This window comes from Vespa mandarinia, chromosome 12 (genome assembly GCF_050613455.1).
Source record: "Vespa mandarinia isolate Hongniang chromosome 12, ASM5061345v1, whole genome shotgun sequence".
Lineage (NCBI taxonomy): Eukaryota > Metazoa > Arthropoda > Insecta > Hymenoptera > Vespidae > Vespa > Vespa mandarinia.
This window is the reverse complement of record NC_140821.1, coordinates 2,792,501-2,807,500: the sequence shown is the minus strand read 5'-3', so window position 1 is coordinate 2,807,500 and position 15,000 is coordinate 2,792,501. Positions and strand designations below refer to the sequence as shown.

General features: G+C 30.9%; 1 protein-coding gene across 3 annotated transcripts in view; it reads left to right on the top strand.

Annotated features, from left to right (window-relative positions):
* Nucleotides 1–15,000, top strand: part of Ret (protein kinase receptor Ret oncogene) — a 52,893-nt gene that overhangs the window by 20,785 nt on the left and 17,108 nt on the right. For all 3 annotated transcript variants that reach the window (XM_035883434.2, XM_085660588.1, XM_085660589.1), the window contains 6 exons: nt 9,530–9,751; nt 9,954–10,075; nt 10,266–10,401; nt 10,891–11,144; nt 12,410–12,587; nt 13,358–13,455. In XM_035883434.2, the coding sequence (XP_035739327.1) occupies nt 9,530–9,751; nt 9,954–10,075; nt 10,266–10,401; nt 10,891–11,144; nt 12,410–12,587; nt 13,358–13,455 (1,010 nt within the window). The remainder of the gene's footprint in view (nt 1–9,529; nt 9,752–9,953; nt 10,076–10,265; nt 10,402–10,890; nt 11,145–12,409; nt 12,588–13,357; nt 13,456–15,000) is intronic.

Here is a 15,000-nt window from a genome sequence, read left to right as displayed (position 1 = left end):
ACGAAGATCGGCGGAGTAAGAGGGCGAGGGGGGACGAGGGGTTGGATGGAAAAACTCGAAATAAATATAGGGTTTGTTCGCATAAAGTTTTATCAATTAATTTTTTCCTTTTTTTCTCGCCAACGTTTTATTCCAATCTTTTTTTTTTTTTTTTTTTTTTCTTTGCGTCAGATACATTTGATTTCATTTTTCGTTGTTTTTTTTTTTTTTTTTTTTTTTTTTTTTTTTTTTTATAACAAAATACATTCATAAGATTTTATAAGGTAATAAATATTATTAAATTGTTTGATTCATAATGCACGTATCTACATACATAAATATATGTATCGGAGTAAACTTTTTGATAATATTTTTTCCGAGAGATAAAAACAATACGTAACATTTTTAAATATGAAACACACTGTATATAATGCTGATGAAGTGGTATAATGGGTAGGAGTAGAGAAGGAGGAGGGGCATGTTCGAAGCATTTCGTTATTTACTGTCGCCACATGCAGGCAGGTGTCACGAACGTGATCTATGTCCTCGCACAAGTAAATGTTCTCTAGGAAAAAAACGAGAGTGAGAGAGAGAGAGAGAGAGAGAGAGAGAGAGAGAGAGAGAGAGAGAGAGAAAGAGAAAAAAGGAGGTGAAATGTGTATGTTTCTCTATGTGCGTGCGTGGATGTGTTTATGTGTTATACAACACAATGGGTAGGCCGACTTTTCACCGGGAAATATTTACACACGTGCGCAGGACTTTCTAGTGTACCTGAGACACTCGTTCTGCGCCACCATTCCTCCCTTCCCCTGTTCCTTGCACCCTGCCCCTCCCTTTCATTCTATTCCATTCCACCAGCACCCTTTTTGTTTCGAAAGTCACGATCGACCGTAAATCCTTCCCTCTGTCGTTTTATTTTCGATTCGAACGACCGACAAAGATCTTCTCGTTATCGGTAAATAATCGTTCTCTTCCGGAAACATTTTTATTTTTTTTTTTTCTTCTTTTTTTTTCTTTTTTTTTTTATTCGTCTAACAGATATTTCTCTCTCTCTCTCTCTCTCTCTCTCTTCTTTTTGTCTTTCACAGTATTTCGACATGATAAACTAGGAATAGATAAATGAATTGATTGATTAATCTTTTTGTTATGATCGAGAAGATATAATATTGATCGGATTATTAGTCATAATTAAAGAAGAAAAAAAATAAAAAAAAAAAGAAAAAGAAAAAGAAAACAATACGCTGATGCATAACTCATTCGTTAATTAATTTCATTCAAAGTGTAAAAAAAAAAAAAAAAAAAAAAAAAGAAAGAAAAGAAAAAAAAGGAAATATTTGCGATTACATGAAAACACACCGCAAGAAATGATTGTACTCGGTATAGATATTTAATTGAATTAAAAGTGCGAATTCTCTTAATTAGCATTTCATTCAGAATATAATTAACATGCGCGTATAATTACGGAACATATGAAATCGCGTTATCGAGGTTTATTAAATATTTGATTAAATAAAAATACGTGCTCTTAGTTGTCTAGTTGAAAAAAAGAAAAAAAAAAAAAAAAAGAAAAAGAAAATAAAAGAAAAAAAAAATTATTCTATACAATTTCATAGAGACAGACATAAAATCTAATATTATTTCTAACGTAGAACAATCTAATCCAATAGAACGTCGTCTCATTTCGTTTCTTCCTTTCATCGTCACGACGAATCAATTTGCATAGGTAGTGCTGCGATCTATCCAAGGGGTTCTATCCTAGGGATGTAAAGGAAAGGAAAGGAATGGAATGGAATGAGAGACGTTAGTATAGTATGGATAGAGACATTAGGGGTTAGAATGGTTAGAAAGAGAAAGGAGAATAATAGAGAGAGAAGGAAGAGAAAGAAAACGAGGAAGAAGTTAGTCTTTGAGAGAAATATATCGGCTAAAGGGTTGGTGGTGACGAGTCTGTTGTAGGGCTACCCATATCGTATTCATACTGGTCTCTGTTTTCGGGAATTGTAACTCGATGTTAGAAGACGCAAATAAAGGGTTTCCAGGTATAGTAAAAGAACGATCATGGGAGTCTTGAAAAGAGAGAAAAGATCATCGAACAGATTCTCCTATCCTATTTCTTTTTTTTTTTTTTTCTTTCACTTCTTCTCATTCTCTCTTTCTCGAGTATTATCTCGATCATGAAAGTACCAAGTAAGAATAACAAGAACTATTATATATCTTGAGTATCTTATATATAAACGTAGACGTGTTACGTACGTACGTCTACTTTTTTTTTTTTTCTTTGTTTTAACCAATTCCCGATTACTATTACGATCACCATAACCATCAGCATCATCAACATCACCATTACACTTTCCTCTTTCTCATAATAAACTTTCTTAATAGACGATACGCGAACTCCCTGAAAGTGCTTTAACTCGCTTCGTTGCTCCCTCTCATCGTCGTCCGAGTCATTCGTACGACCGAGTTTTAAACTTCACGAACGAGAATACGTCGAATCTTCTCTTTTCTTTTTTTTTCTTTTTCTTCTTTCTTTTTCTCCCTCCCTCCCTCTCTCTCTCTCTTTTTCATTTTTTTGTGTGTTTTTTTTTCCCTCCTGTTTTATCCCGTATCCCGTACGAGATAACGAGCTATGCCGTTGTCCCTTAACGATCTCTAATGTTTTAAAAATTACTCTTTTACCAAACGACACCTTGGAGTTGGCAGTTTACTTAATTTTAAATTCATTTATTCGCAAATGAAGAAAGGGGTGGTTAGAGGAGGGAGGAAGGAGAGAGAGAGAGAGAGAGGGTATCATAACGAGATATTATATCTTCTAACTTCCATTGCATTTGTTCCAATTGTATAATATATCTTTCTTTTTGTTGTTGAAATTTATCAACGAGATATATTAGCGAGAAATATTTCTATAATAATTGAGTAATTGAAAGACTTACCGTACTTACTTTCCTCAAACAATATTTTAATGTTAATTTCGTTAGAACATTTAATCTCGATATATCTCTCGTAAATTATTATACTCTCTTGACTTAATCTGATAAATCGTACGTTCTCATTACGATAAATCTGAAAAATGGAAATAATCGTGTATGCAAATTAATTATATTAATGTAATAGAGAAAGAGGAGAAAGAAGTGTTGATCGTCTATCTATAATAATATTATGATAATAGCTATCCCTGATACAAGCAAAAAGAAAAAAAAAACAAAAAGAAAAAAGAAAGAGAGTATGTGTGTGTGTGAGAAAGAGAGAGAGAGAGAGAGAGAGAGAGAGAGAGAGAGAGAGAAAGAGAAAAGATAGAGGAAAAGAAAAAAAAAACTTAGGAATTCTCTTTGGTAAAAAGATTTACGAGGCAATTCCGCGTCTAGTCTTCTTCTAACGCATCCGACGCTCGAAGATGGATGATTCTAACTATTTCGTGAGGCCGTGAGCGAGCTATAAATTCCGCTGGAAGGCATAGAACATAGAGATGAGACGTCGCGTGCTTTCTTGAAGATCGATAAGCGTGACCACTTTACGAATAGGAAAAAAGAGATAGAGAGAAAGAGAGAGAGAGAGAGAGAGAGAGAAAGAAACAGAAAGAAAGTATCAAAATTGATCATCAAATAATATTTTATCGATATAAATCGAACTAAAAATTCTAGTTGAATAATAGAAAATATAAAAGGAACTGCTTTTAACAGCACTCTCTTTTTCTCTCTTTCTCTCTCTCTCTCTCTCTCTCTCTCTCTTTCTCTTTCTCTTTCTCCCTTTCTCTCTCTTTCTTACTCTCTTTCTGTCTCTCTGTTCTTACGCTTGTCTCACGTAAATGCACCCTCGTCTCGCGTGCCATAGTGAATTTCCTAAGCCGACCGACGAAGTCGACAATTCCTCTCTCTTTCTCTCTCTTAACTTGGGGTCACGTAAGTGTCGAAAACCTCGAACAGTCATAACGATGTGTTCTCCCCGCTTTTTGAACGTCGACGTTGGTAAAGGCCATTAGCTAAATAATCGTGATCGAGAAAGGAACACTCTCTTTCTCTCTCCCTTTTTATTTTTTTTTTTCTCTCCTCTCTTCATACTAAAATGTCTCACGAGTTTATAATGACTAGACGATATGCAAAAAGAAAAAAGAAAAATGTCGATTAGATCTTTTAAATGAAATTTCTCTTTCAAGGCAACTTTCGATTAATCAAGTTTGATTGTATTTATTTGACTACATATATATCGTTTACATAGAAATTAAGAGAAGAGTAATGTTTTTATAAGTAATACAAAAATTAGAAATAAAAAAAAAGAAAAGAAAAATTAAAAAAAGAAACAGTAAAAAAGAAATACGAACTAATAGAAAATACGTAAGAAGTTAGGAAAATATTTTTGTTTGGCTTTTTTTTTTTTTTTTTTTTTTCTTTTTATTTTCCTTCGGATTATTTGAAAAAAAAAAAAAAAAAAAAAAGAAATAACGTAGACAATAGTAATTTATATATAAATATATAATACAAAAGATATGCAAGAAAGATATTTTATGTACTTACAATATTTATTCTGGTATCGTTTAGGGAACTATAAATGTGTTAAGGAAATTGTGGAATCTGTTAATAAACTTTGGTTTACCACAACCTTAAGCATCTCTAGACGAGGAATATACAATTTATAGAGGTTCCATAGGGTTTTGTGGGATTAACGTTCAACGAAACGCCAATAAAGTGGGATCAGTGAAAGCTGTTGCCGAAGACGCGTGGACACAAATATCTTCTTTTCAAATGCTTCCTCTCTCTCTCTCTCTCTCTCTCTCTCTCTCTCTCTCTCTCACTCTCGCACACTCTCTCTTTTTTTCTCTCATTTTTTCTCTTTCTCTATTAGAATCATGCCCTTTATTTCCGTTTCGTTGAGAAATTATGTTCCCCTTTTCTATTTTTACTCGTTCCTTTGTAACATTTTATATCCACGATTGAAACATTATTTTTATTTCATTCAGGGAACTCACTTACGTTCCTTTTTAATTTCATTATAATTATACTTTTCTTAACCGGTATAGTAGTTTAATTGTGATACCAGTGAAATAAAAAATACGAGATATTGTTTCAAAGAGAAGAAAAAGAAAAAGAGAGAGATAAAGAGAGAGAGAAAGAGAGAGAGAGAGAGAGAAAGAGAGAGGAAGAGAGAGAGAGAGAGAGAGAGAGAGAGAGAGAGAGAGAGAGAGAGAGATAAGAGCGTGATCTTGAATATGCAAATGATTCCTACGTTAAACACGCGAAGAATTCAACATACGATATACTCTTTCTCTCTCTACTACTACTACTACTACTATTTACTACTACTACTACTATTACTATTACTATTACTACTACTACTATTGTTACTACTGCTATTACTATACTAAATCGTATATAGTCGATTATGATTACGAGGGACTTTCTGGACACACGCTATACGTATCGTTCGTTTGTATTTAATATACATAGCTTTGCACAACATTACCTCCGTGCAAATCTTTACTTCTTATATCCAACTTATATACGTACGTATATATGTTTGTACGTTTGTATATGTTTCTACGTGACGTAAGTCTATATGTGTGTCGAAGAAATAGATAGTATAGGAGTGTGTATGTGTGACGTGTCGATGGTCGGTCGACCAGCAGTACACGGAACCATCCAACCCACCCACCACCACCACCACCACCACCACCACCACCATCATCAACCCTCTTTTCCCGAGTTTAACTCGACTTTCGCGTGACCCACCCCTTTCCTACCGCCTTTTTAAAGCCACCCTTATACTCACTCAGGAAGCATACTGAAACGATGTGCGGCTATCGTACCTTCGCCAACTTTTATCGTATCACTCCCGAGTCACACGTTATTTGTTATTCTCTCGAATATTTTTTCTTTTTTTCTTTTTTTTTTTTTTTTGTTTTTTTTTTTTTTTTTGTTTCTTTAAATAGTTCAGTAAAGATAAACCACAAACGCGCCTGGTTTTAATTATTAAACGCGAAAGATATTGCTTCATTTCGTTTTGTTTTGTTCCTTTTCCTTTTTTTTTCTCTTTTCTTTTTCCTTTTTTTTTCTTTTTTTTTCTCTTATCATTCTCTAATTAATTTTATATTAGAACGAAACGGATATGAAACGTCATGGCATTTCGTTCATTATTGGATTCGTTTGAAATTATTAAACGATAGATAGATGGATATATATATATTTTTTTTTTTTATTTAATCGAATATTATTATTTATCTTTGGTATTTTAATATTATTATTTATTTTTGGTTTAACGGCGATTGTCGAATTAAAGATAAAACGAAAATCCTAAATTAGGTAAATACATAACAAAAAAAAAAAAAAAAAAAAAAAAAAAAAATACAAAATAAATCTACTTTTACGTAACGAAGCGCATAATTTTTTTCTTTAATCTGGTAGAAAAAGAAAAGAAAAAGAAAAAGAAAAAAAAAAAGAATAAAAAGAAGAAAACAAAAAAGATAAATATGCATAGATCGATGCATGCAAACGTTGTACCTTTTTTTTTTTTTTTTTTTTTCTCTCGTTTCAAAGGTAGAATATTACGAAATAAATATCGAAGATAATATGCTTTATCTACGTAAAATCGTGTTAAGATGGCTACGGAGAGGGTTAGAAAGGCTCGTAGCGAAGGATCGTAAAAACGCTCGTAATCGTTCCGTCTACTGGCACGCACGCGATCCTGGGATTAAAATTAACTGCCCCGTGTATATTGATTAAACGTTCACCTTGACACAAGAAGACCCTGTGCCGGTGTCGTTATTGGTGATTCCTCGTACGAATCAAATACCTTTGAGTACAAATATCAACAGTAATGTAATGGCTAAATAGGGAGAAAAAACATTTTTTTTTTTTAGAAATTTTCATCGAAGTACGAAGATTTATATTTTCCTCGTTCTAAGGGACAATCATCTTGAATGATTGGACAAAAAAAGGGTGGGGGGGGGAGGGTTGGTATATAAAGACTTCGAAGAAGAGATCCGAAAGATTTTTTTTATGTCGAAAGATCATAAAATAATTCGCAGTTAGTTCGACGAATATTTTTTTTTTTTTTTTTTTTTTTTTTTTTTTCATTGAAATTGCAAATTAATCATTTATTCTCTTGATACAATTAGATTTAATTAAGTAATGTTACCTTCGAAGAGGAATTTTTTTTCTTTGTTTCTTTTTCTTTTGTTTTGTTTTGTTTGTTGTTTGTTTTGTTTTTTGTTTGTTTTGTTTTTTTTTGTTTTTTTTTTTTTATTAATACTTTTTTTCTCGTTTCATTTGAAATCATTTTCAAAGAATGTTCAATTCTTCGAATATCTTTATTCGTGTTCATCGACTGAAAAGCTTTTCCATATCTTTTCGTCCTTACGAACGATGGGGCAGAAAGAGAGAGAGAGAGAGAGAGAGAGAGAGAGAGAGAGAGAGAGTCACTCTTTCGGAATATTTCAAAACATATTTTATTCAACGTTTCGATGCCATCGTATTCGTCGCCGTCGAAGAAACGTATAAAAGGATGCATCCATAAGAAAAAGAGAGGGAGAGAGAGAGAGAGAGAGAGAGAGAGAGAGAGAGAGAGAGAGAGGAGAAAGAAAGAAAAAAGAAAAAAGAAGAAGAAAAGAAGAAAGGGGGTGGAATATCGCGTACACTTTGAAAAGTATCGAATCAGATCTTTTTAGCTACGATTGTGTAGAAAGAATCCAGAGGTTTTTACTCATCCAACTGCTATTTTACTTTCGTAACTCTCTCTCTCTCTCTCTCTCCTCCCTTCGAAGATGGGGGGTTAAGAGAAATCGACGATTACGTGAGATTCTTTTATCTACAAAAAATAATCTCAATTTGATTTCCCTCTTTATATTTCTATCTCCTTTTCTCTTTAAGAGACAACACGTAACTTAGTAAAAAAAGTATTCTTCTCGCTTCGATGATCCCTTAAGATTCAGTTTTTTAACCGACGATATTCATCCCCTCGCTTGTGTATATTCTACTTCCTGAAAGATTAAAGAAACTTTTCTATCCCAAACGTTCCCTAAAAGGTAAAGGCACCCTCATACCACCGAAGCTATCTCTTTGCTCGACTTATAAAATTTCTCCCTAAAGTCTTACACACAATACCCGTAGGAAATTTTATTAAAAGACGATTTAAACGAGTACATCGATATCGGGGTTTCTTCCGCGTTTGAAATTATATACGGAAAGATATTGTTGCTCTTTCTTTCCCTTTTTTTTTTCTTTTGTTTTTATTTTCTTTTTATTTTTTTTTTTTTTTTATTTTATTTTTTTTTTTATTCGAAAGAATAATTAATTTTTGAACCGTATCAAAATCATAAAAAGAATTTTTGTCCGATACTATTATGATCGTAATCGATCGAAAGAATAAGAAGTTAACGATTGCATTCTTATTAATGCAAGTCATACAGAGAAATTAATTTTTTTTTCTTTATATCGTCAACTTTTAATTGCATTTGTTAATAAAATAAAAAAAAAAAAAATAATAATAATATATTAGAATGATATAATACGTATGTGTATATGTATTTTTTTTTGTTCTTTCACTTGTTTTTTTTTCTTCCTTTTTTTTTTTTTTTTTTTTTCTTCTTTACTCACGATAAAATCTTGAATTTCGTTAGCTTAATAAATCTTCAAAATTTATTTATTTATCAGTAAGAATTAATTGGAGAGAGAGAGAGAGAGAGAGAGGCTCGTTCATTCGACGATTATTAAATGTTAAGGATTTAATGTAAAAGGGAAAAAAATGGGTTGGGCCTAGGTACATTGATGTAGTCATCAGTGAAATTTATCGAGCTAACGCGTTATCTAACCTTTCTATTATTTTCCGGAAATTCGCGTATGTAACACCCACGCCATAGAGACAACTCGTTTAGTTCATTTTACGAGGAGAAAGAGAAAGAAAGAGAGAGAGAGAGAACTCCATTGGATATCCTCGGAGTATTGTTCCGCCATCGTTGTAAATACCACGTTCGATCGTTTTAGAAATCTCTTAGAAAATATCGTGAAGGAATCTTTTGATACGCGAGCAATCAATTTCTCTTCGATCGATATTATTTATCATTGAAATCGTAATTAATCGATTTGTGATCGTTCGAGAAAAATTCATATCTAGATCGTTCTCGTTTCAATTATCTTCAAAAAATCAAATAGACTTTACATGATATCGTTAATATTGCAATCATCGTTCTTTAAACAATATTAAAAAAAAAAAAAAAGAAATAAGTAAATATAATTTATGAATAATCAAGATTGAAATAATTTTTGTTGTATCATAGAGACAAATATAATAACGAAGAATTATACAAAAATAATATTATATATATAATACACACAACATTAATAATATTATATTATTTATAATATTATAAAAATATTATTGTTTGAAGAACAATTGTTTACATAAAAAAAAAAAAAAAAAAGAAAAAGAAATACAAAGTTACGTTTAAAAAAAAAAAAAAAAATTCAAAGTTACGTTTTCAAAATTTATTTAATAATAATTTGAAACGAAGTAAATTATTTTCTTCTTTCGTATAAATAATTCTTTCGAATTTTTGTTTCAGCATTATATTTTCCACAATCAAATTTAATATTGAGATTACCATATTTGGCAAATAAGGATGTTGATTTAAATTCGAACGTAAAATTATTGACACTCAGGACACTTCGAAACGATTCGACGATACCGAAAGACGTGAAATATCGTATTTCTGCTCAACGTGAAAGATTTGCGATCCTCGATGAAAAGACCAATACAATTTGGTTACGAACTCTTCCGAAGAATAGTAAGTTTATACTAGGGTGGGATAATGGGGTGGGAGGATTCGTTTTCTCCCTCCTCCTGTCTCCATCCTTTCTTTTTTTTTTCTTTTTTTTTTTTCTTTTTTTTTATTTCTTCTTTTTGATCTTTATATCGATCAGATAGCAGGAAATTTTTCTAACATTTTCCTCTTTTTCTTTTTTTTTCTCTCTCTTTCATTTACCAAGACGTATCCGATGACATTATCGTTCAGGCGAAGGAAAATGCCGGCGACGTCGACGTTCTGAATATAAAAGTACAATCATTACCAATCAAGCAGAATAAAATAAATTGTGCCGATTACGTACAGGTATATATATATATATATATATCGTTATTTTAGATTTCTTTTATAAATTGTTTCTAACAATGTCAATCTACCCATTATTTATTATTATTATTATTATTATTATTATTATTATTATTATTATTATTATTATTGCTATTATTATTAATTCATTAAAAATAACTTATCCATTGTTTTTCCATATATTTTATAGGATATGTGTTTTTGGAATTCCTCGCAATACAGCATTTATGAGAATCAACCTGTGACCATGCTCGGTCAATTTGGGCCAGAAGTTTATACGGATATTTGTCCAAATTTTCGTATTATCGAATACAAATTGTTGAATGGTAATTAATTTCAAAGAAGAAAAAAAAAAAAGAACATATAGATTCCCTAGGACAGATGTCAACAAGAAAAAACAAAATAAATAAATAAAAAGAAAGAAAGAAAGACAAAAAGTAAATGGATTTGGTGGAATACAAAAAAAAAAAAGAAAAAGAAAAAGAAAAAGAAAAAGAAAAAAAAAAGAACCAAGGAAGAAGAAGAGAGCCAGGAATTGTGCAATATTTTTTCTCGCAATTGATACTCGCACATTGTTGCATAATTTGGAATGGAACATGCAATCTTCTTTTTCTTATTTCGTTTCTATTTATTTATTTATTTATTTTTTCTTTTTCTTTTTTTTTTGTGAGATCACTCATTGGAAAAAGTCCAGAAGTGATTCACGATGATCCTCCACGTTATTCAAGTTTGATTAATTAATTTAGAAAAAAAAAAAAAAAAGAAAAGAAAGAAAAAAAATTGTTTTTACAAATTTCTCATTGTCCCATTACCAGGAACAAATTATTTCCACGTGATAAACAATACGCTTTATGCGAACTCATCGTTGGATCGCGATGTCCTTGGTCCAGCAGGTGGTCCAGGACCACGTGTCAATATTCAAGTACGTTGTCTCGTTTATGAGGAAATTACTGGGATGCAGTATGCTTTGTTACGTATTTTGGAAATCGATATATTGGATCAGGATGATAATCCTCCTATAGCACAAATGGATACAGTCGTCGAGATTACCCTACGTGATTTTACTGCGGTGAGTGTTTGTATTATATAATCAAGTAAATTATCGAAATGAGGATATACTGTAATATGTTGTTCCGCGAAATTTCGCAAATATTTGTCTAATATTTGTTATCGTTACTTCAATCAAGGTCTTGATTGTCCACGTATTTTTCCTTTTCAAAATGGTTAGATTATTTCTTTTTTTTTTTTTGTTTGTTCTTTTTTCTTTCTTTCTTTCTTTTTTTTTTTTCGGAAGGACCAACTGAAGAAGGAGGCAGCCAATCTCTCTTCGTTTTATTTATAAAATTTTTTCCAGTCTTTTATTTTTCTTCTTTAATTTTATATATTCTTGTATTGTATATATTTGTAAATTTTTTTGTCTTTTATTTCTTTTTTTTTTTTTTCCTTCTTCTTTTTATCTTATCAATTATTTCGTACAATTGAAAAATTATATCGAGTATATATAATATATCGTAGAGTATAATTCTTTTTGTTCTTCTTTTTTTTTTTTTTTTTCAATTTTTTTTCTTGGAAATCCATCGAAATATATTTCAGATTTGAACGGTAAAGATATGATTTGCCGTTGTAACGATGATGATAAAGCGTTTGGAAAGACTTTGATTGTCATGAAATTCGTATGAAAAGTTAGAGATATAAGTCGAAATAAAAGTCATGATTGAAAATGGTATCCTGCGTGTAAAGCGGGACTTAATCATGACTGTACATTGTCCGTTTAATTATGGCATTGTTTTGGGCAGCGGTATGGTACGGACGAATGTATGGTGAGAATGACACAAAAGAGAGACAGAGAGAGAGAGAGAGAGAGAGAACGAGAGAGCAAAGGTGTAAAAAAGAATGAAAGAGAAAGAGAAAGAGAGAAAAAAGCTTGAGGGCTGATCCTGATTAAACTCCTGGCTCTTTTTTACGCTCACTTTCCTCCCCTATTTTTTTTTCTCTTCGACTCTCCGTTTCTCTTACTTTACATTGGAGGATAAAAGGGATTCATTGCAAAGCGTGAACGTCCAAAAAAGAAGAAAAAAAGAGAGAGAGAGAGAGAGAGAGAGAGAAGAAAAAAGAGAGGAGTCGTAAAAAAAAAAACGAAAAAGAAGTCATACAGTTCGAATACAAAGAATCCAAAAAGTACCATCCTTTCTTTTCCTTTTTTTCTTTTTTTTTTTTCCCCCCGTATTTGACAAAAAAAGGAAAAGCAAAAAGAAAAGCTCTGATCTTTTTTTTTTTTTTTTCTTTTGTATGTGGGGTAGAGGTGTTCGTATGTACGTTTGTGTTATTCAACAGGGCGATAGACTGGATGAGAATAATCTTATGGTGAAGGACGCCGACGAGATAAAAAGTAATCGATATATCGTTCGTATTCTCGAGGATATTCATAATGCTCTGAACATAACGTACGATACGATGCCGATCGAACATCCTAAACATCCAGAGAATCCTGTATCAACTGCTATATACACTAGTAAGTATCGTTCATATATAATTTTATCGACAGGCCATTTGAACTAATCTTGTTTAGTTTAGTAATTTTTATTATTTTATTTATTTATTTATTTATTTTTTCTTTTTTTTTTTTTTTTTGAAATTATTTTAAAATAAATAATAAATTGTTCAAATATATTATTTTATGAGAACTATATACTATTTCATTGTACAAAATAAGATCTAATTTTCTCTTTCTCTCTCTCTCTCTCTCTCTCTCTCTCTCTCTCTCTTTCTCTCACTTTGTATTATGAGTACAATGAAATATTTGTTTGAAATATTATATATATATATATATATATTTATTTATTTCTTAGAGATATTACGTTTCAAATATTATTTTAAAATAATAAAATATTATTAATAAAATTAATAGATATTAATAGATTAATGAAATATTATTAATAATTGAAATAAATGAGATAATATTTATTGACGAAATTAGATCGAATTTATTTTCTCTCTATATATAATATCTATATATTTATATGATCTATATATAAAAATGTATAATATTTAAATAATCTAATATTTATATAATCTATATATAGAAAAAAAATATATATATATATATATTTATATTTATTAGTATTATTTATATTATTAGTACGGTGACAAAATACTCGTGAATATTTTTAAATATATTAATCAATGTTAAGATAATTGATTTCTTTCTTCTTCTTCTTCTTCTTCTTCTTCTTCTTCATCTTCTTCTCCTACTACTACTTGTTTTTTTTTTTCTTTTTCCAGGAATTTATGCGAAAACAACGCTCCTACCGAAATCACCTTATCGAGTTATCCTTCAGGTTAAGGACGAATCTCTTTTACCAGGACATGGAGAAAATTCGGTGAGTTGTGTTTACTTTTCCGTGACAAAGCTTACTTTAATAAGGGTAGATAAGAAAAGGGATGAGAGATCTGAAAGAGGAAGGAGGGTGGAGAAGGAGGAGAAGGAGGAGAAGAAGAAGAAAAAGAAGAAAAAGAAGAAGAAAGAGGATGACAGTAGGAATGGCTGAGAGCGGGGGGGTTGAAATTTCGATACTCATCGAAGCGGAAACGACGTTGAACGAAATCCACATGGTGCATCGGACAAGAAGAAAAAGAAATAGTAGTAGTAGTAGTAGTAGTAGTAGTAGTAGTAGTAGTAGAAGAAGAAGTTCGATGGTTTACAAAGAACATCGTTCGGTATTGCTGATTCCCAATTACTGAGGATAAAAGGAAGAAGTAGTAGTCCTATCGTCAGAGAGCCAATTACTGACTACGCGATTCCAAAGGAATTCTTTTTCAAATTCCGTTCGTTTGTAATATCTCGTTAGAAACGTAGTTAGAGTTGTTACCTTTTGATTGATAAAAATTAATCGTCTATATTTTCAATTTTATCAATCGCCGACAAATTATTCGCTCTTTAATACTATGACACTTCTCAAAATGAAATAACCATTAATTTATATATCTTCCTTAGCGTTAAATATCATTTATGAGATTTATTAAAAATCTTTTATAATATCATTGATTAATTTTTATTTCGATATTAACGTTTCAATATTAACTCGATAATTTTTTCATTTGACGATTGAAAATAATTCATATATCTATGTTTATACGTGAATATTATTTGATTATTGTTGATTTTGATATAGATCAAGTAATATGTCGATCGAGCAATTACAATTTTCAATTTAAAATTTTCTTGATTATTTTAAATAATAATTTAAAAAAAACCAAAAAAAAAAAAGGAAAAAAAAAGATTATACCGAGCATTCGTTAGTATCGTTTATCTATGATATATGAATCGTAATAGATCAATTAAAAGTTAAACTCAATTTAAAAAAAAAAAATTGGTACGTATACGTGTTTACATTGATCAATCAACTAATAATAATAATAATAATAATAATAATAATAATAATAATAATAATAGGCAGGAAGAAAGGTTCATTTTTAACGATAACGGGGTACAATTAGTGGCACTTTGTGTATCCGTACGTAATAGCCGTAAATTCACGATATAATCGCGGCTCATTAAACGATCAGGGAGCAAAACTACGTCGATATATTTCTTCGGGGGGTGCGGCATTGATTTTCCGGAGACTCGACTAATCACGAATTAATAGCAACATCGGTGTCTGGGTATCACGATTTTCTAAACGTACTCGCGTGACTTTTCGTTGAGTCGGCGCCAAACTTTCCCTTTTTAAATTGTTTCTCTTTTCATCCCTCCCCACATTTATCATCAATGAGATAATTGATATTCACCCTATCCGGACTTCTTTTTTTTTTTTTTTTTTTTTTGAAGAATAATTTTTCATATATACGTGTGTACAAATTATATCAATCTCTCGAAATTGATTTATAGACGGTAAATAATTTTTGAAATAAGAATCATGATAATT